This window comes from Ursus arctos, unplaced genomic scaffold (assembly GCF_023065955.2).
Source record: "Ursus arctos isolate Adak ecotype North America unplaced genomic scaffold, UrsArc2.0 scaffold_10, whole genome shotgun sequence".
Lineage (NCBI taxonomy): Eukaryota > Metazoa > Chordata > Mammalia > Carnivora > Ursidae > Ursus > Ursus arctos.
In genome coordinates, this window is record NW_026622764.1 from 2,759,763 (window position 1) to 2,785,722 (window position 25,960).

The window sequence follows — 25,960 nt, forward strand, 5'->3', positions numbered from 1 at the left end:
CGGAAGCCGGAGATGGTACCGTGTGTCTGTGACAGCCCGCGGTCACCTTTGTTAGGGCCGCGGGCTGAGCTGTGCCTCACTGTCCGAGCAGACTGCACCGGCCTCCAGCGGCTCAGCCCCTCTCGTCTCTCTGCTCTCGGTGTGTGGTGCCCACGTGCTGGGTGCTGGGGTCTTTCTCTGGTGAGGGTGGGGGTGTCAGTCACTTCTGAGTTGACACTATGAACCGTAACTGTGTATGGCCCTTGGTGAGGATGTCCCAGGGCCCCACCACTGTTGGGGACTGTGGCTGTCCTCATTAACCCGTCCGTTTGGAGCTGCGTTCATGCTCTGAGTGACTTCCAAAATGCTCCTTGGCCCCGCCTGGCTTTGCTGATGCCCTCTGGGGCGTGTTCAGAGTTATGCCGTCCACACCTGGGGAGTCAAACCAGCTTGTGTAGCCTCACCCTTCATCCTGCATCTTTCCGTGATTTTCCACCTTCCTCCTTTCTTTATCCTGACTTTTTTTTTTTAAAGATTTTATTTATTTATTTGACAGAAAGAGAGACAGCCAGTGAGAGAGGGAACACAAGCAAGGGGAGTGGGAGAGGAAGAAGCAGGCTCCCAGCAGAGCAGGGAGCCCAGTGCGGGGCTTGATCTCAGGACCCTCAGGACCCTGGGATCACAGCTGAGCCGAAGTCAGAAGCTGAACGACTGAGCCACGCAGGCGCCCCTATCCTGACTTTCATCTCATTGAATGGAAATGAGGTCAGGCTTCCCTAGCTCCCAGATTCTTCAGTCTGCATGTGAGGACTGGGAAGGAAGAGCAGGGTTCCCTGAGCCCAGGGGGTGGACGTTGGTGACCCCGTGACGCAGAGTCCCGTGCCTGGCTCGCTGGTTATTCAGCGACAGAGTAGGAGGGAAGGAAAGTCTGGTAGACAGTGGTAGGAGGTAACGGGACAGTGAAAGGGTCTCCGGGAGCTCGGAGCAGGGAGGGCCTGACTGCCCTTTTCACACACAGCCCTAGAGGACAGTGCCCCACCCAGTGCCCCGGCAAACTGCTGTGTCAAAACAGTTTCCTTCTAAAAATGAATTAACTTTTGGATTTAAAGACTTAATTTATGGAATTTTCCATCTCTTGATTTATTCGGAAGAGCGAGGAACCACTGCATCTTAGATTACGTTCCTAGATCCGTTGACTTCTCTCTCCTCCCGGGTATTTGTGTTAGGACGCGGGCTGCGGGTGGAGGGGGAGTTGGTGCAGTTACCTCCAGGGGACAGAGTCCGGGGTTCTCCCTGAACGGCAAACATGTCACTGAGAGCTCACATTCGTGGTTCATGACTCCTTAGTGGTTCTCCGTGTCCTTGTGAATAAGGACCAGAGTCTGTGGTCTTCAGCCTCAGAAACGAATTAGCCGAGACTCATGAGAAGTGTGGCTTCCACACCCACTCGGAGCTCACGTGGAATTCCTGATGGGGGAGAGGGTGGGGTACACGGGTCACGAGCTCTCTGTTGGGAAAGTCATCTTAGAGAGCAGACTGGGACTCCAGCTGCCGCATGGACACTACTGCCAAGCAGCAGCAGGGATGAGGATGTTCTGAACTTTGTCTTCTGATACAATTTTGACAGATGTCTTGGCTCTGGAAAAAGTTCTGCCCTACATTCATTCTTTCTTTCTTCCTCTTTCTTTCTTTCTTTCTTTCTTTCTTTCTTTCTTTCTTTCTTTCTTTCTTTCTTTCTCCCTCTTTCTTTTTTCTTTCTTTCTTTCTTTCTTTCTTTCTTTCTTTCTTTCTTTTTCTCTCTCTTTCTTTTCTTTCTTTCTTTCTTTCTTTCTTTCTTTTTCTCCCTCTTTCTTTTTTCTTTCTTTCTTTCTTTCTTTCTTTCTTTCTTTCTCCAATAGTAAACACTTAACTGTTTCATTTTGGATTTTCCGAGATTTATAAATAGGAATTTATTTTTACTTCATCATAACATAGATAGCCCAAACTTGTATTTCTATACAGCTCATAAAATAATCCTAATAAGCATTTATAAGACATGATCTGCAAACTAATATACCATTTCAACTATTAAGTTTACAGTTTTAATGAATATGCAGTTGATGAGGCTTTTCTTATCCCACACAAGAGACAAAAGTTTTCATTTATTTCATTCATTTAAAAAATAACTTTCATCCCATTGTGATGATCACGAGAATAATTCAGAGTTGCTCCTCTGAATGCAGGTCAGAATGGGTTTTGAAGGGGTGACGTGCTTCAGTTTCTGTTAATAATCTGCTTTGTAGGCGGTCCACTGATGGCTGGGTGGTTTTCCAGCAGTTATTGGTGGCACGGTGCCCTCTGTTCTCTCAGCTGAACCTAAATTCCAGATTTGGAAGTGCCAGACTGAGGGTGTGATGTCATTGCTGGAGGTCAGAGCTCACCCTGGATTCACGGGAGCCTTTGTCTTTGGCCCAGGTGATTTGCTCTCTGGTTTGGAGCAGAGGAGGACACGGCCCATTTTCTTTGTCTCCTTCACCAAATGCGTGGACATTTCCCTAGAAGGTTTGGAGAGCATATGGGGCCTGGCCAGCTAATGTTACCTGCTGGGGAGAAGTTTGACACATTTGATTAAAGGTCAGATTCATGGGGCGCCCTGGTGGCACAGTGGTTAAGCGCCTGCCTTCAGCTCAGGGCGTGATCCCAGCGTTATGGGATCAAGCCCCACATCAGGCTCCTCCGCTATGAGCCTGCTTCTTCCTCTCCCACTCCCCCTGCTTGTGTTCCCTCTCTTGCTGGCTGTCTCTATCTCTGTCAAATAAATAAATAAAATCTTTTTTTTTTAAAAAAAAGGTCAGATTCATGACTTTGAATGCAGACTGTGGCCTGACACTTTCCATGTCAAGAGCGCCTGTACGCTTGTGAGGTCTGTGGGGCCAGGGTCTGGACTATGCCCTTGAGCAGGAAGTATTGATAGGCACTTTGCAAACACTTGAAGTGAGATATTGATTTTATAACCCAGTCCTTGACAGGGAAGGTATCGTGAGGGAGACAGACCCATCAGGGGGAAGTCATTAGGACTGAGTGGAAAATTTAGAAGTGCAGTTGGTTAGGACAGCTGGACATACAGACCCTTAGCCTGGAAATTCCAAGTGGGTGATATTAATTAATACAGCCGAATCAGGAGACATGTGTTTTCCCTGAAAATGTGTTGTTTATACTTTCGTCCCATTGTGTGAACTCCAGACCCTCAGGGTCAAGTACTCCATATGTCCTCTGCCTGGTACGGTCACAGAACTGGGGGCCAAGCAGCATCTCAGAGCATTTGTGCAGTCTTGTCCCAGTACGGGCTAGGAGTCAGAGAGGAAGAAGCTGTTAAAGCCCCATATTAAGTTATACACACATAGAAAACAGACGTAGTTTTCAGAAGTGTTCTGATTTACTACAGTACAACCAGTTTGCTGACTGGATGGTTTCTTAACCAGTACCTGGCGGGGGTGGGGGCGGGGGCGGGGGCGAGCGTGTTTCAAAGTCCACCTTCCTTCTGTTGCCCATCAGGGTGGTTGGGGGCGCCGGGGCAGCTCAGTGTGGGAAGAGCGAGGCTGTGGAGTTAGCTCCCACTTTGGAGCTCAGTGCCTCTGGTTGGGGGATACTGGGCTCTGCAGATCTGCAAACTGCGCACCCCTCAGGGTTTGGTGACATTGACTGAGAATCTGACAGCACACAGTAGGTGCTCAATAGACATTGGCTCCCTCCCCTTCCTCCTCTGATGTGGGTTCGCTCCATCCTGTTGAAGCGCACTCAGGGAGGGCAGAGGGGCGCGGCCCCCGCCTGGGAGAGCCCCACAAACCCACCGTCTGGTGGTCCTGAAATGGGTCACGTCCCTGCCATTCTTGGTCGGTCATCCCAGGCCCCGCGGAAGGCGCAGCCGCCAGCTCAGACAGAGCTGTGCTTCCTGCCACGCCCGGGCACCCGACCGGGCTCCAGCACTGAATTAGGAACGGCTCGCGTGCTGCTGGGAGGGGATGGCCGGGGCCCGGATGCCACTGCGCCCGTGTCCCTCACACCAGCCTCTGGTGGCGGATCCCAGAGGAAGCGGTGACGCAGTTTCAAACATCATTTCTCACAGTGATAAGGCTCCAGCCAGATGCCAGGGTCCCCAACCTGGGGCAGATCCTGGATTCGTGAGAGTTCCTCGAGCGGGTCCCCTGTGGGCACGTTCCCTGGGGAGCAGCGGACTATCAGCGCTTTCAAGGAGGATTTACGTGTGTTTGTGTCTTCCTTCTCAGCTTTCAAAGTTGGGCTTTAAATACATTTGGGGGAATTTGAGGAGTCACTGGATTTAAAGGCTTGGGAGTGCTTGGGCTGCTGCAAGTTAAAGAAGAAGTTCTGTGGCTTTCTTTCCCTAAACATAAGAAATGGGTAGAGCTTCGGAAGAACATAGCCCAAAATAAGCATGCCAACAGGCCCCCAGATCTGGTAGGTAGGAAGAGAGCAAACGTCAACACTGTCTTCCAGAGAATCCAGAATTAGAACCAACGGTGAAGAGCTTGGCTGTGGATTTCCAGCGGAGGCAGTGGGTTCTGTGGGGAGACACAGGGGCTGTGGGGCCCCGCGAGCCAGGGGCGCTTGTGATGGGCTCGCCGCTGTCCCGGGAGGGTGGGCTGTTTTTCACATTTTTTTTTTTTAATTGGGACAAAACGTGCATAACACAGAAGTGACCATCTTAACCACGTTAAGTGTCCGGTTCAGTGGCTTTAAGCCCATTCACAGTGTTGTGCGGCCAACACCACCTTCCGTCTCTAGAACTTTCTATCTCCTCGAACTAAAGCTTGGTACCTGTTAGGCAGAACCAAGTTAAAGCCCTCTCAGTCCGAGAGGCCCATGTGCTGCACTCCTCTCCAGGGTGTCTGGGAAGGAGGGTGTCATCTTGTATCCCCCCTGCTGAGACTTGGTTTCCCGGGAGTGTAAACACTAAGGATGTAAGACTCGGGGTAGCTCCTGGCGCACCCTCCGTGACAGCCAGTGCAGGTGGCTTGCGGAGTGCGGCTCCTGGCTGTCGGGTTGGGCTGAGTGGTGAGGTGGCTGCGGCCTGAGCAGCGGGACACAGCTGCATATCCCACACACGGAGAAGAAGGTGTCACCTGGGTGCGTGGGGTTTCAGTCTGCGGCCCCACCTGAGTCACGCGCGCCCACAGACAGCAGCTGACCTCTGGTTTCCATGGCCCTGAGAGGAGCAGAACTAGGTTAGAATGACAGACGTGTGTTGATTTTGAATGATAACGTTTTACTGCATTCTAAACACATCCTTGAAAATAAGCTCTTGCTTTCACCTTTCTTATGAACCCAAAAGTATGAAAACCATTCACAGATGACTGGACAGCGCCTTTTCCTGCTGAGTGGAGCCATGCACGGTTTCCAGGGGGGAAAGCTTGTGTTCTGCCAGCTTCCTGTCTAGTCGACACAGTAAAACAAAAGAGGAAAGATGGACAGTTTGGTTCCTTCAACTCCTTAGGCTAAAATAAGATTTCCCATGACATGTTTTGCTCCACCTAATTTTGTAGACAAGACTTTTTAGAAAAGCATCATTGTGGATGAAACACTTTCAAATGGTTTGTTTTAGATTTGCACAAAGTTTAGAATAAACATGTCATGTCAGCCTGGAGGATGAGTCACGGAGTGGGTCGCTGATGGAGCCTCCCAGTTCGGGTCAGCGAGCTAAAAGCAATATAAAATGATGAAGGCTGGGTGCATGGGGGAGGAAGAAATGGTGATGTGTTGAAAGAAAAACAAGGTCTGGAGAGTCTTGCCTTAAAAAGGTAAGACATACAAACTGCCAGGATGGAAAAACCCAATTGTGTGTGGCTCCGGAGGCTGGGTGAGGTGTGCATGTGAGGGGTGGACCCTGGAGGCCTCCACAGCCTCCTCGCAGGGTCGGACGGGGTGCCGGGAGCCTCCCGGAGGCCCTGGCGAGCCCAACACCAGCCCGAGCGGGGAGGGTTATGGTCCAGCTCTCTGCCTTGCGCAGCGTTGGGAACCAGCATTTTGACTGATCGATCAAGGCTGCGAATGTCTTCCCTGTATTTTCCATTTTTAATGTTATGAAATGCAATGAAATGCATCTACCCTGAAACTGTAGTGAACATCACTTAATCTTTACTTTTTTGAAGATATTTAATAATTTAAGGATTTACAAAATATGTATTTTGGAGAGCATTGCGTGTCAGGTTTCTTTGTGTGGTAAGATTAGCAAAAGCTCTAGTTAAGCTGAAAATTGAAATCTATAATTTAAGCTAGTGTCGCTTACTGGCTTCCTTATTAACTTACTGTTGACATCACCCGGTAATCCCAGACCATGTTTTTAATGGACAGAAGGCACATGGTTGGAGGACATAGACTGAAATAAAAAATTCAACGCATATGTCACTATCTAAATTAATCTGTTGGATTTTGGATACTTTTATTTGTTGGACATGAATAAAAGGGTGTTAGGCCCTAATTCACCCACTGCTGAAACGATCGGCCTTCTCTCTTGTGTGCTGAATGGCTGACGCGTGAGGTGGTTGAAGAAATGTGCGGACAGAATCCATGTAACCTTTGAGGACGCCCAGCCCAGACCATCATGAATGTGTTTTCAGTCTGTGCAAGACTATGGCGAGGAATTTCAGTCTCTAGCCCAATCAAGACAACTGTACTTCATTTAATGGCAAAACCAAGTGGATTTGTTGGATTTCAGAAGTATATTTCCACGTTCTGTAGAAGTATGCTTGGGAATCGACTAAAAAAGGTGCATACGAGTTTCAGTGGCTGTGCGTCAGGAGGGAACAGGTCATGTACACGTGCAGACACGCACAGAGACACGATTTCTCTTTCTCTGTGAAAGTGAGGTCAACGGCAACCACCTACTTTGTACTGAAGCACTGATACGCTAGAACGCGTTTGACTGGCCTGCAGACATTGCGATGCGTATGTTAATGAGGGTGCTGTGATATTAATTTACTACTCAATCCCTTTGGTAAGAAGAGCGGTGACTTTGGACACACGCGAGGGGCTTGTGTTGGAATCCAACAACTAGAAACAAGTAAAGGAAAAGCAACTCAGAGGCATTGGGTTATCACCTGGTATTTTATCTGCAAGTCACCAAGGGAGTTGGCGTGGAGGCCAGTTTGGCCACGTGTGGAATCGGGTGTTTTAACACTGAAATCCATGCCGATGCTCTTAACTGGGAGCTCCCCCCTCCCCGGAGCAAAACCCAGCAGTTGCCAGTTCCTCGTGAATTTGGCTGATTGCATCATCATGATCTTAATCTCCTACAGATTCCAGCTTTTGTGTACTGTTTCGTCAGGTTCTCCCTTCGGATATTTTTATGAGCTTCTTGGCGTAGCCATATTTAATTTCTTCCAGAACTGGCCCCGTTTGCTGCACCCAGGGCATCTTCCCCATATTCCAGGAGCTCCGTTTCCTCTTCCGGTCCCTTGGCTTCTGTCTCTTTAGTTTTCTCCTTTGATGGTTGCCTTGTTCTCCCAAATGCAGAAATGATAATGGGCTACTCTAAAAATGAACCTTTCCTTCGAAGTTAGAGATTTGACTGTAGAATTGACAGTGTATTGCAAAGACCGTCGAGTTTCTCAAGGAAAGAACTAGCTGTTTTCTAGCACATGAAGATGTTCGCCAGAACGTGAAATCATAGTTATTAAAAGCACAAATGTGGCTTTGGTTTCCAGCGCCATACACATTCCCAGAAAGTATTTGCTTGGAATTGTGTTCATGGTCCAGTTCACTCTGAGTCAACATGGATTCTCTTTAAACTCCATAAACGGTAGCGAGAAGTTTTCTAGAATTTTCTACATGTGAACATGCTTGATACGCGTGGTTTACCATTAAAACCCAGATTGTTATTTCCACAAATCTGCTTAAGCTTCGTTGTATTGTATGCACAGTAACTGTTATGGGGCAATCAGTATTTATTGATTGTAAATGAGAGAACATAGAAACTAGGGCTATTTGTGTATCTTTCCAATGGAAGGATCAGGGAAATAGAATGAGTTAAAGTTTCCATATTTTATGTATTTCGTTTTTATAGTAAATTATGAATGGCTTAGTCAGCTTCATATTTTTTTTAATTCTCTTGGAAAAGATAAGGTTTTCTGAAGTCGCCACCCATCTTGTCAGCGGCCTCCGTGTGTGTGTGTGGTTTCGGCGGCCCTGGCAAACCGGAGGGCTGAGTCGTTTCAGTCTGGAGTAGGATTCTGCGGAGGGACAGAGTGGGAGGTGTGGTTTGGAGATGATGCCTCTCCACAGGCAAACATGTCCTGCTGACCTCAGAGCCACACACGGGCCTCCGAGGTGCCGCTGGGCATCGCCTCACAGCCACAGAGTAAACACCAGAGCTTGTCTTTGAGAAACCACGGCTCTGACCACCGACACTTCGCTTTCTCCTGTGGTTTGCCCCAGTTGCTGTCCTTTCACCGTTCGCGCTGGGCTGGTGTGTGTAGGTGGGGCTTTGAGAGCGCAGCTCCAGCCGGCAAAGGGGCAGGTTTGGTCTCTCGTCCGAGACGTTCCATTGAAGCCCGAGGGACTTGTTGAAGGTTTTAGTCGCGGTCCTGCGGAAATGTGCATGTGACCTGGAAGGATGTCACCTAGAAATCCTGCAGACATCCCTGACCTTCGTCGGAGGCCGAGAGCGCTGGCTCCATTCGTCCAGGGTTCGTCCGGCCAGCTTTCCGTTTCCAGTTCGTTTGAGTTTCAGACCTGGTTTCAAAGGTACCAGTCAAGGAATGGGATCCTTAGGGGTGAGGTTTGCTCTGCGGCTTTTTAGAGTCCGTTGTTTGTAAAGAGGATCAATTTGCCTTTGCAAAGTGGCTTTACAAACGTGTCTGGTGTTTGAGTGCAGTCACGAAGACGACACTTGAACTGCGTCCCGGCTGGGATGAGTCCAGACGCGGCCCGTGTGCTGAGGCCTGCCCCGAATCCGCCGAGAAGGGTGAACAGCGAGCAGGATGTTTTAGTCTCTCTGTGAAACGGGAGTAGCGGTCGATGGGCTGCTATCGTGCATGCTTGTTTGACGCGTGCTGTGTGCTGAGGTTATGCCCCGCAAGAAGCACGCTCTGCCACTGTCCCCGTTGCTGACGATACCGTGGGGCTTCCCCCTCGCGGAGCGCGGTGTCTGGCTGTGTCGGAGTCGTGTGCAGACCCTTCCCCAGGCGGCCGAAAGCTGCCGTGCCCACCCTGCCGGTGTAGACTGCTTGGGTCCAGTCCCCTGGGGTTTCTCCGAGTTCCTCCATGTCCCCTGTGCTTTTCGTCTCTGTCTGTGTTTCACGCTGCTTCCTCCTGGAAGGTCCCCAGATGCCCTCCCAGGCTCTGCCGTGGGCCCACCACCCCCGAGAAGCGCGTGCCCCGTCTGGCCCTGCACGGTGGGCAGCCTTCCTCCTCCCCCCTCGCGGCATCAGCCCAGCCCCAATCTGCCCCTTCCTCTCTTCTCCCAGTACGAGCAACGGCTGGGGTACTTAGCTTTGTGTTCTCCTTCCACGTGGAACAGACGTGCAGGAAGGAGCCGTGCCTGATGCAGACCTCGCACGCCACCGGGGCCGGTGGGTGAACATCACGCAAGCTTGCGTCACGTCGGTCCCGCTAGGTGGACGGCTCATGGGCCACCGGCTGAGATGAAGTTTGGGGGTGGTCTGCTGGAACTGTATTACTTCTTGCTAAGAATTTACACAATTTCTTGCATCCATGAAAATAAATATGATTATGAGTTAAATAAAGTTTGATAAGAAGATATGACATATACAGTTTGGCAGAGAATAGAAATCCTCACAGGAAATTAGTCTAATTGATAGAACCACCAACTAAGAAAATGAAATCTGTTACCATCTCCTATCATGAAACAAGATGTATTCTTTCTTGCCTCCTTCCCTCCTCTTGTCCCTTTCCCTCCCCTTGTCCCCTTCCCTCCCCTCCCTTCCTTCCCTCCTTTCCTTCCTCCCTTCTCCTCCTTCCCTCCCCTCCTTTCCTCCCCTCCCTTTCTCCCCTCCTTTCCCTCCTCTCCTTTTCTCCCCTCCTTCCCCTCCCCTTCCTTCCTCCCATCTCCCAGGGCTCAGAGGGGACCACCGTCCTTGCAGTCAGGCTCACTGGAGAACTTCCACTTCCCTCTCCACACCCATTGGAGTGGCAGCTCCTGTGCGCCTCCGTCCCTGACCCCTCTCCTCCCATCCCCTGCCTTGCCCCGCCCCCGTGCCCTCTTCTCTGAGCTTCCACAGTCCACAGCACCCACACACTAACCTCGCTGGCCAGCAGGGAGGGAATTGTCTCCCTTAGTTCAGAACTTTGAAATGCCCCAGTGGCGTATTGGAGAGTGAAACAGAAAGCCCCTTGCCTGCCATCCAAGGCTCACATAGCTTGCCTTCACCCCGCCCGCCCAACATGCTTTCCTCCGATACCCTTACCTCTCCTCTGCTGAGAGCAAGTTCACGCCCGACTGTTTGGTCACTTCCTCGTATGAGTCCTTGAGAGCATGAGCCCCGTCTGAGCCACCTGCTATCCTCCCAAGTACGAGGACGAGGACGGTGCCCAGCGCAGAGCGTGTGCTCATCCGATCCTTATAGGGGGAGGGCGTAGCAGCCTGTCCAGCCAGTGCACCAGACCATTGTGTGTCCAGAATTCCGCAGAAAAGCAGTGCTTACTGTCTGCTCTTTAGAAGGAGAATATATCCTGTCAGGATGGAAGCAGAGAGAGATGAGGGGGGTCGTACAACTTGGATCACATTCTAGACCGAGACTGGAGGAGGCTGGTGATGTTGCTAGTCTGGAGAAATTTGCAATGATTTAAAATGTTTAATTGTTGCAGGGAAAAAAGTGGCGATCTTGTGGCCACTGGTTTAATTAAGCTGCATGTCAGTCATACTTGTAGTATTTCGCTGGTCACTTAAGTCACTAGGTCCATTTTAAGTGTGTTACAAACTGTAGGGGACCCTAAAGGGTCAGGCAGCGGAGTGCAATGGGATACACACAGAATCGACTCCACCCTTTGATACTCAGTGCAGCGCGAGCCTTCGCGGCTGGGTGCCGGCTCTCTGTCACTCCCCAGAGCACGTGGAGCCCTCAGGAGATCTTCTCAAACCGCCCTCTCGGTGGGAAAAGTGCTCAGCGTAATTCCTCTCGATAGCCGTCCCGTGGACACGCAGTGTGGCGTTCGACTAGCCTGCTTGTTGGGAATTTTTACTGAATGTAGTACAATGCAGTGCCTTTTCTGGGTCCCAAAAGGAAAAGCACCTGAGTTTTCACTAAGCGTTCTTTTGATCACAGATTCAGAGCGTGTTCGGAGCTTTCCTGCAGGTGTGTGCCGGGAAGGTGCTGGGCTGGGGGCAGAGGGCGTCCTGTCGCCACGGTGGTTTGAAGGTCACGTGTTGATGTGATGTTTCCAACGCTGCGATTCGAGGGATGGGGAGAAACGATGTGAATCTGGGATTCAGATTCAGGGTGAGTGCGAGAGACAGGCAGCAGCATGGTCCACGGGCCATCTTTGATGGGTTCTTACTGCCCAGGCCCAGAGCGGGCGGGACGCGGCTTGGCTGCCCACTCTCCTTTCCTCCATGTCCCCTCCAGCCTCCCCTCTGTCCCCTTTCCTCCCTTCCTCCCAGCCCTTCCCAGCGTTTCTGACCGCAGCACTCGGTGGCTTCTCCCACCCCGGGGCGCTGGGTGGGAGGGTGGGTGTGCAGAACGCGCTTTTGGATCACCTGTGAGGCCCGGAGCCCGCGCACGGGACCGTATGCTGCGCTCTGTGTGTGACTAGGGGTTGATGCAGAAGGCCCCAGCGACATCGAGTCGTCAGAATTTATGGCTTCCAGGAAATTCGCTCTGCCTTAAGATAGCAATCCCAGATCCACTGATCGGTGTCCCAAGAGTTACTGGCATCCGAGAGTCACTGCGGGAGTTAGGAACAGGGGACCGTGGTTCTGTAGAGAGTCAGCTACTTACGCCTCGGCCACGTGGCCAACACCTCAAAATTTGGCTCCCCACCAGCCTCAGGAACGTGCGGTCTCACCTGTCACCGTCCCACCTGGCACTCGTGCCCCCCTCTGGACCATGTCCCCTGCTAGCTTTCCCTCATTCTGCTTTCTTCCCAGGAGAGGACATCTGTCTCCCCTGTAACTTCCTTTGAAACATGTTTTTTTGGTTCTGTCCCGATGACTGGCCGTGTCCCTCCTCTGCCCCAGCGCCCGTCCCACACCGCCTCTTCGCTCTGCTTCATCTCGCATTTGCCTTTCTTCACAGTAACACCCCCTCCCTGCAGGCCGGCACCCAGCGGGGACCCGCTCTGCAGATCGCTGTGTGCTTGGACGGGGCACAGGGTCCCTCCTCCGTGTCTGTGGGACGCCGCTCACCTCCCTTGGAGGGGGTGCTGCCTTGTGATTGCCCCCTTGCTCAACCTGCGTGCTCACACGCTCAACACTGCACCCTTGGTGTCCAGGGCCTGCCTGGCCCACGTCCGGGGCCCCGTGGATGCTCACCTCCCACCACCCACTGGGTAGAGGAGAAGTCACGCGGGGTACGGAGACCGAGGTGAATGAACGGATGGCTCAGGCCCACGTGACGTTGCTTCCACTCCCCCCCGTGTGGGCTAGTCCTGGGGTGCAGAGGGAAGGCATGGAGGCGGATGTCTGACGGGCAGTGGCCAGACTGGGGCGTGGAAGCAGTGAAGTCTGGGTTGTACTTTGGAGCCGCAGAGAGAGGAAAGATGAAAAACAAAAATAGCCAGAAGAGATTCACGGACTCCAACCCAACAGAGCCTTGCACATTTTTCCAAAGTTGGAGAAAATAGTCCAACTTTTTTTTCTTGCCTAGCCGGGTAAAATGTGCTGTTCTCTGAGAGTGGCTGGAAAGTCATCTCTGCTTGTGGCACTGGGGGGGTCTCCAAGGAGGCGGGTGGGTGTGGAGGGGCCACCGGGGGGGGGGGAAGGAGAGGCACGGGGGCAGGTGGGACACTGCGCTGTGCAGAAAGGGTTCCGGGAACTTGGGGACAGTCGCCGAGGACAAGAATTTTATTGGTGGAGGGTTTCCCCTCCGAAATTAGGATATGGGTTTCATCTGGGGCTAAAGAGCCCCTGAGTCCACGCCTTCGCCCAGGGCAGCTGCTTGTTCTGGAAGAACATTCTGGGAGCGCCTCAGTGGGATGACCCCTGGGCTGCACACTTTGCCCAAATCAACTCCCCTGCCTTTGTGCATCAGGCCAGTGGGTGGGCAGCACCAGGGGAGCCCCTGGCCTCCCGGTTCTCCCCTCCAGCCTCACCCCACCCATGTGTCCCAGAGGACATGCCGGCCCACCAACTCATTTCACACAGAGACATCTGAGCCACTGTCATGGGGCAGCTAATTATAGTCACATCTGCTTGCAGCTGGACAAGACAGTGACCTGGAGGTGAAGTGCCGGCCCCTGCCTTTCCCTCTGGCCCATTCCGTTCCCCAGGCGGGGACATTTAACATCCGCCCCCGCCACATGGGGAAAAGGGCAGAAAAGACATGGAAACACAGATGGTACGGTGGGTGAACGGAGAACAGAACCACGATCCCGTGCTCCCAGGCAGGCGAGCCGGGCAGACACCCTCACTTCCTCCTCGCGTGTGGTTTGCTGGGAGCCACCCGCGGGCCGCAGGCTCCGGCCCTGTCTCCCACGCACCGTGCTTAGTCAGAGATGCTCATGTCACAAGTTCAGTTTGTTTCTCAAAGGTTTCATGCTAATTTGTTTTCTTGCCAAGAATGTATCAACACTTGTGGTTGTTTTCAAATAAGAACAGAAATATTTTCTAAGTCCAAAAAGTAGTAAGGATATTTGGTTTCCATGTTTTCCATGATAGAACGGAACAGAAAGGTTATTTTCTTTAGCTCAATTCTCCTTTCCTTCGGATTAACAATGGAGAATTATTTTCACATCTCTAACATTTATCAAAACAAGATGATGATGATATTAATTAAACAAACGCAGACCAAAGTCCATGGATGGTGAGCTCCTTGGGGATTAATCATCCTTATGTCCATAGTGCCAGGCATAGTTCTGGAAGTTCATAAATGGTGCACGGATGTAAGCTTTTAAGAAATTATTATTTGTACTGCAACATCTGGCCTCTATTTTGCTAGTAATTCTTAAATTCAATGCACATTTCCTGGGGGGTAAATTTTATTAAAGAAATGTGTAAAATCAGAGGGACACAGCTCAATGCATCTTACACAAACAGAACACACCCACCAAACAGAAGCCTGGAAACTCCGCAGTCCCCCTTCCCCTCACTAAGAGCCCCCCAGGGGAGCCAATGAACAGTTTTCAGCTTCGTATGAAGAGTCACGGGCTGCCCTGTTGTGCCTGGCTTCGGTTTGCGCGGTACTGTGTGTGTGAGATTCACCGGCATTGTGGCCGCCTGCGCTGACAGGGCCGAGGGTTCCGCTCTGTCAATATGTACCGTTGTGTGTCTGTCCGTTCCTCTGTTTGCAGTTGTGTGTCTTTCCGTTCCTCTGTTTGCAGTTTGGGCCAACAGAGTAGTGCTGGTAGTCACCTTCCTGAATATGCTTTATTTTATTTTATTGAGGTACAACAAAGTGCAAAAATTATAAGTTCATGGCTCAGTGAATCTTTGCAGGTGGAACCACCCACCCGTGTAACCAGCACCCTCATCAAGCAGAGACTAGCACCCAGAAACCTCCCTCCTACCCCCTGTTTGTCAACCCCAGCCTCTGACTTCTTTCACCCTGAATAGTTACACCTGTTCTTGGAGTCAGTGCAGTGGGACCAGGCAGTGTGTGCTTTCCAGCTTTATGTTCTAAGATTCTCCTTCAGGGCGGTCCTCTCTGGGCAGTGGGTGTGTGGAGGTGTGGAGGCCCTCCGCGGAACCTCATGGCAGGATGCAAACATTCAAAGCAAGAATGACCAAAAATAGCATGTACTAGTTAAAATCACAAACAGGATGGAAGTTAGGAAATTTTAATATTATTATACTCTTTATTTCTGTATGATGTTTTAATATCCAAAAAGAATGTGACCTCTTGGTGCTTTTCTCTGGGTGGCCATCTTTGATTTACCACATCAACCCTTTTCTGGTAATGAAATAAAATGAAAAACAATAGAATTGAGAAGATCAAATTCTGGTGGCATGTGATACACACAAGTGTTTAAACTAAAATGGTGTCAGCGGTGACAGTGCACAAGTGTGTCTCTGATGAGGTCCCTGTGATGCAGGCGCAGGCACTCGCACTTGTGGGGCACACAGCAGGCGTGACATCAGCTGGGAAGGCCCGTGTGAGGATGCTCTGCCCCCGAGACGCTGCCCAGCGGTTGTCCAGCGTCTGTCCCACTTGACAGACCCATGGGGGGGCTGCGCATCTGAATGCTCTACTTCGGGTTTCTCCACACTTCTAATGTCTACCCAAGTAGCCCGGAAACACATTCCTTCGTCTCCACATATTTCTTTAGTTGGATAACTATTCCAAAGATTCCCTGAAGAAGTACTACAACCAGGAAGAAAATTGGGATGGTAATATCACCCGAAAACTATTTTGACATTTTGCACAGCATGGGGAATGTACAAAGGAATTTGAAAGATAAGCTATTTCGACTTGGCAGATCTCCACATGTCCCTATTTGGTGGGATGTGAAACGCATAAAAATTGTTAAAGCAGCGATGTGGAAGCTCTGCCTTCCATCAGAAGCAGGGAAAACGTCAGGAAACCGAGGCCCTCCCCGTTAGCGCATTCCAAGTGGCCTGCCTACAGAAGATGTGTCACGGCTGGCTCATGAGCACGACAGAGCGTGTGTCGGCTTGCGCTCCGTCTCAGCCACACACACCCGCGCACGCAGGTAGCGCGGCACTTGGCATCCTTTGGCTATGGAAAAAGGCGCTATCTACACAGAATTGGCGAGCCTTCCCCCCTCCTGTGTTCCCACATGGAGCGCTCACTTTAATGTTGAGAAGAGCTCCCTGTTGGTCTGAAGATCAGAGGAAGACCGGAAATAGGCTTCATTTCAAGTTGGAGTCACTGACCTCCATCGTTCCCCTTCCTTCTTTGGCACTCGGTCTGCATATCATAAATCTCTGGGAATTTTTAGAACTTAACGTACTTTACAGCATTAATGCTGATGGTCTGACTGTCTGGGAATCCTTAAGTTGGGGCATGGAAGAAAATGTGTATAATATTAATTTTGTTGTGTCCTGAAAAGTACGAAGAGACTGGAACAGACTAGAAACGACACTTGTTTTAGGGGCTGCTTTGTACCTTTTGCATTCCTCTCACGTTGTATTATTAGTTTTCGCTTCAGGTGGCCACAGAAGTCTGTGTGCATCTGCGCCTCGGCCAGAAGTCACTCAGAGCCGATAACGTATTTTGCTCTGTTCGTAGCCTCTTCTACCCTCAGTGGTAGGTTAGTGGCTGTAGGGTCTGCTGGGAAGAGGCTAGAAGGACCGTAAGGAGGGACGTGGTTTTCATCTGGTCGTTCTACACCGTTGGGGATATAGATGTGGTGTCTTCCCCCTGAGAGCTGTCTGGGGTTCTCCTCTCCCCACCGTCTTGGCCATACGTAGCCCACTTCTACAAGACAGACCAACACTCACAACTTTCTGACCTTTGAGGTCTTCAGCCACATACCCATTTTCAAGTGGAGGGCATCTGTGACCAGCTCCTTTGGCCGTGACTTCAGGAAGAAAGCACAGGCTTTCCTTGAGGTACTTGGAGTACTCCAGTGAGGGGAAAGGCAGGAACAAGAAGGATGAGTACTTCACAGAATGTACAAATTCTTCCCGTTCTAGAATCTGGAACAGCTGGATGGGAGCTGGTTGATGGGGCCCGATGTGTTCCAGACGCTGGGAAAGATGAGCAGCCCTCATCAGCTCCCTCAGATCTGTGGCCAGAAGGGAGCTGCCGGAGTCTCTGAGACCCTGCACATCTTCTGATTTTGCTGAGAGGTCCAGATACAAAATGTAATTCCCCAGGAAATCACGACACTTGTGCCATAGGCTTTAACATGTTAGGTCACCAATGACATTTGGAGTCTGAGTAACATATAGTTTATTTGCCCTTTTAAACTTAGTAATTCACCGTGGACAGTTGAGATGTGCGTCAGTTAAGGCTCTTATTTTAATGCAAAGTCATGCGTTACACCTGATTGAAAAGGGGTCCTTAGAGCGTCCCTGGTGTTTTTTTTTTAGCAGTGCACCCTTGAATCACAACTAAAATATGTCTGTGTGCCACAGTGATATCCAGCATGGGTCATTGTATGACAGCAGTGGTAAGGACCAGAATAGTGATATGTCAAAATAGATTTTAGGGGTGCCTGGCTGGCTCAGAGGAGCATGTGACTCTTGATCTCGGGGTCGTGAGTTTAAGACTCATGTTGGGTGTAGAGATTACTTAAATAAATAAACACTTTTAAAGAAAGCAAAGTAGACTTGTTTAACAAAGTAAGCAAGCATCTTATGATTTTTGTCAGTCTAAAAATTAGGGTTTTTTTTTTAATAGGGCCATTTATGTAAAATGCTAGGCCACCCAGAATGTGAAACAAAAATCATGGTCTAAAAATGCCCTCAGTTCTGAAAAGCTGACCATAATTTATGTAGTATTAGAATGGTCAGTTCTTGGGAATTGTCTTTTTGGGCTAGAATCGGTAATAAAATTTCATACAAGAATAAAGCAGATAAGGAGCCATGAATGTCTTTGGGATTTTTTTTTTTTTAATTTTGCTTGATATACAGTATAAGCTGGTAGGGGCAGGTTGAGGGTCTTTTACTCCTATGATGGAGCCTATAATTAAGGCTCTAGTCCTTTATTTGTCTTCTCAGATTGCCCCCAAAGTTTGCTATGACCTGCAGCCTTGCCCGAGATAAAACTGGCCATTTGTTACGCACACACGCGGGGTGTGTTTCTATAGCAGAGGCACAAGAAGCAGCTTGACCCCAGCATCCACAGCTGTGGCCCTATAACCTCTTATCTGGTGTCCCTTGCAATGAAAGCATTTGCTGAGAGCTTAAGGGAACAGTTCCAGGAAATTCATGTTTATAACTTCCCTCAAATTGAATGGAGATAAGCTTCTGAGATTTTATCAGCAATTCAGAAGAGAAAATCCAGAATCACCAAATAGCCATTTTGAGCTTCAGTTATGTGATTCTCTGGCTACTGTGAAGTTTAGAAGAAACCTTGTTGACCTGTAAAGTAGACAAGCCCGTCCTGCTTCAGGCTGTTCTTGGGTTTCGGCCAACTAAGCCTGGGTGGTAGGTGGACGTTTCTTTCCTACCAGAGAAATGAATCTTAGCCTGGTTGATTTTTCCTTCTGGCATCTGTAGGAGTGGGAGGGTTTAGTAGAGTTTAAAGAGCAGAGGCGTGTTCCTGAGCCTGGCTCAGGAGCAGGAGGGGAGTTGTAGGGCTGGGCCCGGGGGGGGGGGGTAGGCTGACCCGGAGCCCCAGGGACTGGGAAGCCTCCCCCACCAGGCTTTCCTGGTCTGGGGGCCCACCCAGCAGCTCTGGGAGCCCCCCACTTCCCTGGCTGGGCCCATGGTCGGCACGCGGCCTGCTCTCTGGAGTGTTTACCCACAGTGCTGCTAGTGAGGCACTCATCTGTTGGGAGCTGACCTACCGTGTGGTTGGATTGCTCTGTACCTGTTCTTCGGGTTGGTTAAATGGCCGCCAGCACCACCAGCAGCCGACGACCAGTGGTGGGTAGCCACAGCTCTGTTTCCTCCATTCTAAGACGCCCGTTTATTAATGCTTGAACAACTCTGAAGCTCCTGTATGTCTTCATAGTTGATGACGAATCACTGTTTCATCTGCGCTCTGCTCTATTTCCCAGCGCGGGTCTTCCAGCCTATGCTGTGTCAATGAAATACGGTTTGTATCAAGCTTGGTGGGACTCTGGGCCGGCCCCAGGTGCTCTCAGGGTCCCTGTGGTGGGCCTACAAGTAAAGGCTGTGAGAAGCATTGGACAGGTGTTGCAAGAGAGGCGTATCACCCACCCTATGGGAGCCCGGGTGGGGTGCAGCCAGCCAGCCGTCAGGTGGGGCTGAGGCAGGAGATGGTGATGTGTGGGGTATGGCTCTTGGGCCTCTGAGTACTTGGCTTGGGAATTTTGGATGGACCTTCTGGAGCACCGACTTAAGAGTTTGACCTCCCCTCTTTGGACGACTCTCAGTGGACACCAAAACCCAGACTGTGAAGCAAAACTGTGCACATGGCTTGATTTAGACTGTTAGGAGGTTACGAGATTGCATGCTGAAAGTTGCCCCACATATGAGTCAGGGAAAGAAACAGGCCCATCATCTGTGCAATCTGTTTGGACTGTTGTCAATCGTCCCCATTTCCAAAATATAAAAATTAATAACAGCTTACTGTCTTGGAGGCACTTGTTCAGATTTCACTTTATGAAGTAAATATCTCCAGATGTGGTTGTTTTATGCAGAAGATCTCCATGGCAACGGGGCTAAGTCTTGAGTATATTGTTAAAAAAATAGACTTCACATGATCACAGTACTATTCATAGTACTGTCTTATGTTTGAGAAACTATTCTCACTTGAAGCAGAATTTATATACTCATTTAATCTCAGATCAAATACACAGCCTCTAATAAAGCTTATTAACTAAATTTCTTCTTGTCACACCCCCTTATATTCTGACTATGGCACCTGTGTCTATCATGGTGTAAAATTTGGGTTTGACTAAGAGAACTGCAGATGTACGTAGGCACCATCATACTTGGGTCTTTTAATGTGTTGGCAGTTTTACATAATGGAAGTTGGTGTCGACCTCGTCTTAGCATGTTATATTTGAACCTCCAAAGTCAGTTCCACATCTGTAAAATGGGGCTGGTAACACTACCTCAGTATGACTGTTAGCTGGTCAAACAACATGATAGGTGATTGTTTGTAGCACCTGGTGGGCTTTTGAATACATTAGTTCCCTTCCTCTCCAGTATTTTTTTTTTTTAACATGGGATGCTACTTTTTTTTTTTTTCATCATGATAAGTGCACTCCTTAATCCCCATGCCCCCACCCACCTCCCCTCTGGTAACCATCAGTGTGTTCTCTATAGTTAAGGGTCCGTTTCTTGGTTTGTCTCTCACTCTCTCCCCCTTTTTTCCCCCTTTGGTTATAGCTTTGTTTCTTAAATTCCACGTACCAGTGACCTATGGTATTTGTCTTTCTCTGTTTCACTTAGCATTATACTCTCTAGCTCATCCATGTTGTTGCAAATGGCAAGATTTCATTCTTCCTTATGGTTAAGTAGTATTCCATTGTATGTATATACTATGTCTTCTTTATCCATTCATCTATCAGTGGACACTTGGGCTGCTTCCAGAGTTTGGCTATCGTAAATAATGCTGCTATAAACATTGGGGTGCATGTGTCCCTTTGAATTAGTGTTTTTGTATTTTTTGGGTAAATACCCCAGGAGTGCAATTGGTGGATCATGGAGTAGTTCTAGTTTTAACTTTTTGAGGAAACTCTATACTGTCTTCCAAAGTGGCTGTGCCTGTTTGCATTCCCACCAAAAGTTCACAAGGGTTCCTTTTTCTCCACATCCTCACCAACACCTGTTGTTTCTTGTTTTGATTTTAGCCATTCTGACAGGTGTGAGGTGATACCTCATTATAGGTTTGATTTTCATTTCCCTGATGATGAGTGGTGCTGAGCATCTTTTCATCTGTCCATTGGCCATCCGGATGTCTTCTTTGGAGAAATGTCTGTTCATGTCTTCTGCCCATTTTTTAAATTGGGTTGTTTGTTTTTTTTGGGTGCTGAGCTGTATCAGTTCTTTATATATTTTGGATACTAACCCTTTATCAGATATGTCATTTGCAAATGTTTTCTCCCATTCAGTAGGTTGCCTTTTAGTTTTGTTGATTGTTTCCTTTACTGTGCAGAAACTTTGTATTTTAATGTACTCCCAATAGCTTATTTTTGCTTGTATCTCCCTTGTTTCAGGAGACATATTTAAAAAGATATTGCTACGGCTGCATCAGAGAAGTTACTGCCTATGCTCACTTCTAGGATTTTTATGGTTTCAGGTCTCACATTTAATCCATTTTGAGTTTATTTTTGTGTATGGTATAGGAAAGTGTGGTCCAGTTTCATTCTTTTGCATTTGGCTGTCCAGTTTTCCCAACACCATTTGCTGAAGGGACTGTCTTTTTCCATTGTATATTCATTTCTCTTTTGTCGAAGATTAATTGACCATGTAATTGTGGGTTTATTTCTAGGCTTTCTGTTCTATTCCATTGATCTATGTGTCTATTTCTGTGCCAGAACCATACTGTTTTGATTACTACTGCTTTGTAATATAACTTGAAGTCTGGAATTAGGGTACCTCCAGTTTGTTTTTCAAGATTGCTTTGGCTATTTGAGGTCTTTTGTGGTTCCATATAAATTTTAGGATTGTTTGTTCTAGTTCTGTGAAAAATGCTGTTGGTATCTTGATAAGGATTGCATTAAATGTATAGATTGCTTGGGTAGTATGGATATTTTAACAATATTTGTTCTTCCAATCCATAAGCATGGAATGTCTTTCCATTTCTTTGTATCATCTTGAATTTCTTTCATCAGTGGTTTTGTTTCCCCCTTTCATCAGTGTTTTATACTTTTCAGAGTGTAGGTCTTTCACCTCTGGTTATGTTTATTTGTAGATATTTTATGTTTTTGGTATAATTATAAATGGAATGATTAATTTCTCTTTCTGCTGCTTCACTATTGGTGTATAGGAATTCGACAGATTTCTGTACATTGATTTTGTATCCTGGGACTTCACTGAATTCATTTATTGGTTCCAGTAGTCTTTTTGGTGGAATCTTTAGAGTTTTCTATATATAGTATCATGTCATCTGCAAATAGTGAGAGTTTTATTTCTTCCTTAGCAATTTGGATGTTTTTTATTTCTCTACATTGTCTGATCGCTGTGGCTAGGACTTCCAGTACTATGTTGAATAAAAGTGGTGAGAGTGGACATCCTTGTCTTGTCCCTGACCTTAGGGGGAGAGCTCTCAGTTTTCCCCTCCCGAGTATGATGTTGGCTGTGGGTTTTCCATATATGGTCTTTATTATGTTGAGGTATGTTCCCTCTAGACCTACTTTGTTGAGGGTTTTTATCATGAGTGGATGTTGTACTTTGTCAAATGCTTTTTCTGCATCTGTTGAAATGATCATATGGTTTTCATCCTTTCTCTTGTAGATGCGATGTATCATGTTGATTGATTTGTGAGTATTGAAACACCCTTGCATCCTGGGAATAAATCCCACTGATTGTGTTGAATGATTTTTTAAATGTATTGTTGGATTTGCTAATATTTTGTTGAGATTTTTGCAGCCGTGTTCATTATGGATATTGGTCTGTAGTTCTCACTTTTTTGAGACATCTTTATGTGGTTTTGGTATCAGGGTGATGCTGGCTTCATAGAATGAATTTGGAAGTTTTCCTTCCTCTTCTATTTATTGGAAGTTTGAGAAGGACAGGCAGAAACTCTTTAAATGTTTGGTAGAATTTGCCAGTGAAGCTATCTGGTCCTGGACTTTTGTTTTTTGGGAGTTTTTTTGATTACTGATTCAATTTCATTGCTAGTAATCAGTCTGTTCAAATTTTCTATTTCTTCCTGCTTCAGTTTTGGTAGATTATATGTTTGCAGGAATTTATCCATTTCTTCTAAGTTGTCCAATTTGTTGGCATATAAGTTTTCATAATACTCTGTTATGATTATTGTATTTCTGTGATATTGGTTGTTATTTATCTTCTTTCATTAGTAATTTTGCTTATTTGGGTCCTCTCTTCTTTAAAAAGGAGTCTGGCTAGAGGTTTAACAATTTTATTGATCTTTTCAAAGAAGCAGCTCCTGGTTTCATTGATCTGCTCTATTACATTTTAGTTTCTACATCATTTATTTCTGCTTGAATCTTTATTATTTTCTTCCTTCTGCTGGGCTTGGGTTTTGTTTGTTCTTCTTTTTCTAGCTCCTTCAGGTGTAAGATTAGGTTGTTTGAGATTTTCTTGCTTCTTGAGGCAGGCCTGTGTTGCTATAAATCTCCCTCTTAGAACTGCTTTTGCTGCACCCCAGAGATTTTTGGGCCATTGTGTTTTCATTTTCATTTGTTTCCATGTACTTTTTGATTTCTCCTTTGATTTCTTGGTTGACCCATTCATTGTTTAGAAACATGTTCTTTAACCTCCATGTACTTGTGCTCTTTCCAGATTTTCTCTGGTGGTTGATTTCTAGTTGCCTGGCATTGTGGTCGGAAAAGATGCATGGTACGACTTCGATCTTGAATTTGTTGAGGCTGGTTTTGTGGCCTAATATGTGATCTATTTGGAGAGTGTTCCTCTTCTGCAGCTTTTATTACATGCTTGGGTTCTTTTCACTCAAGCTTTACCTGAATTAAAAATCAGTTCTTTAAGGTTGGGCTTAACATCAGCTCCTTCATTTATTTCCTCTTTGCACAAATGTTTGTTGCATGCTTGTGTGTCCTTGGGAATTCGAGGGACAAAGCGTGGACTCCGCTCTCCTAGGTCCTTAGTTTCCCTGGTCTCGGTCTGAAACTCCTGAATCAGAACAGTAGCCTCGCAGATGTGCGTGATGTCCCGTTAAAATAACCTCTGGGGAGGCAATTTCAAAGACAGCCTTCCCTTTGTGGACCAAGTAATGCTTTGATTTGCTCTACTCTGGGCTTGCTGTTTCATCTGTGAGGGCAACAGAGAGGGGCCACAGGGCATGTACGTGGTAACCCCGTTAGAGCAAATCCAGATCTCATATTTCAAGGTCATGCTCATAATAACAGGGTAGGACATTTCCCATAAATGAGTGAAGATGCCAAAATCATTTCAATTCAGAAAGTGACCTCAATTTGCAAGAGTTCTTCTATTTAAAGACGTTTTTCTCTTCCTTCCAGGGTGGTTGTGCTGGCTCTGGCTGCGGGAAGTGTGACTGCCATGGAGTGAAGGGACAGAAGGTAAGTGGCCAAAGCTTAAGAAATAACGGTTCGTTTTGAATTGCCATCAACATGGAAATCATTAGAAATGACATTAAACCTAACCCAGTAATCAGCAATTTGTGTTAAAGCCTTATTACTATTTTAATAATTTCCCCAAAATGATATAAATGAAGCAAAACCAGGCTTAACGTATCTAGGAAATCTCAACAGCAGTTCCCCAAAGACTGATAATTAGTGGCAAGCAATGTGGAAAAAGGGATTCGGTTTATTTCCTTTTTTGACTCAAGAAGGGACATGTGTGTTGGCAGAAAATCTGTTGAGCCAATAGTATTCTTTGGACTCCATGTATAAGAATAAAGTTTAGCATTTTTCTCAAAAAAAAAGTTTCTATTGCACCTGAGGGCCTTTATTCAAATTAGTATTTTTAACCAATTTTTAATTCATAACATACTTGTCCAGATTTATTTACAAAAACAGTAAATATTTATTGTTCCCCAAGTGTCAAATTAAAATATTTTTTTCCTAAGCAAGTGGTCCTCCCTCCCCTTTGAGAATCATGGATCTGGATAAATCATTTTCATTGGAGGGCGATCGTGTGTGCATTTTAGTTTTTTGCGAGAGAGGGTGCGTGCCTGGTTTTCCCCAGCAGCAGTGCAGGATCCTGAAAGTGCCTGGAGTGGCCCTGGAAACCAGGTGTGGCAGTGAGAGGACATGGCCCATAAGCCAGTTGGCCTGTCACAGGTGGGGTCCTGAGGCAGGTAGAGGTGGGGGAGAACCCTGCTCGCCAGGCGTGGGGGCTGTCAGCCCAGCCAGGATGCCCCTTCTCTTGCTCGTGGCCTGCTGGAGGCCTGTCAGGTTGCAGACTCACTCTCTCAAAATGCAGAGAATTCTGTACAGAAAATGGTTTTGTTTCTTTTTAGCCACTTGCGGAAGTACCAACATTATTTTTTTTAAAAAAGATATGCTCCTAGTTGGTGACACCAGTATTACCTGGATCGTTTTTGAATACATGCAGTATATGAAAATATATTGATACCTTTCATTACCAACCGTATCAACCGTAAGTCACCTTTGTGCTCTGTTCATCTTACTTGGCAAGTTCTCCTGGCTGGTTCTGGTGTGCATTCATGAGTATTTCACAGTAGGGGCAAGTATGTCCATACCACAGAGGGTCTTTTTTTTTTTTTTTTCCTTTTGGTCTAACTTGAATTATACACATAAGCACACTGAACTAACAAAGAAATTCTTGAAACTATAAAAAGTAGAACCTATGTCAACAAATGGGAAATGAAGGCCTGTATCAACACCATCGTGTTTTTCTTGTAACTTAAAGCATCAGGGTTGGAGGGGCAGGGGTCGTGTGACTCACTCTCAAAGAGAACAAGGTCTATTCCAGTGACTTCCAGGGTTCCCCCCACCCCCCACCATCCAGCAGCTGCAGACCCTGGTGGCACTCCCCCCACGGCTCTGGTTTTTCAGACTTTCTATTCTGTGCATATGCTTTCTAGCCTGCTTCATTTTCATTTTTAACAAAAATCCACCCGTTAATATGTAACCAGGTAGATTGATCTAGGTAGAGCTTTCCAGGTATTTTTGGCTGCGTTTAACACGATTTGTGAATGGCTAGTCAGGGTCTTAGTTCAAACGTCATTAGAGGAGGCAGGGCCACCTCTGAGTCACGGGCAACATCTACACTAACCCTGCAAGGAAAGGGTCTTGAAACATTTCTTTTTCAAAACTGGGCATTGAGGGAACCCTTGTGGCGGCCGCACAGGTCTGTGTTTATCTCAACCAGGAAACATGCTGTAGGGCCAGCTTCCCACTTCGGTGCTGGAAGGTCTAGGGCACACTGAGGGTGAAGACTTGCCATTAGATTGTGCCCCCTTCCTTGTGATTGGGGCTGAGGCCAGCCTCACACCGTGACCAACCAACCTGAGCCTTGAAATTGGAAAGCCCCAGTGCTCCTGCTGGGATTGGGTGGAAGGAGTAGGATTCTGCTCTCCCCCTTGCTAAGCCTCGAGAAGATTTCCCAGCAAGTGGACCAGACATCTGGGATCCAGGCCCT

The 25,960-nt window shown here is 47.7% G+C and overlaps 1 protein-coding gene across 1 annotated transcript in view; it reads left to right on the forward strand.

Annotated features, from left to right (window-relative positions):
- COL4A1 (collagen type IV alpha 1 chain) overlaps positions 1–25,960 on the forward strand; it is a 139,258-nt gene that overhangs the window by 35,776 nt on the left and 77,522 nt on the right. The window contains exon 2 of the mRNA XM_026493595.4: positions 23,854–23,913. Coding sequence (XP_026349380.2) covers positions 23,854–23,913 — 60 coding nt within the window. The remainder of the gene's footprint in view (positions 1–23,853; positions 23,914–25,960) is intronic.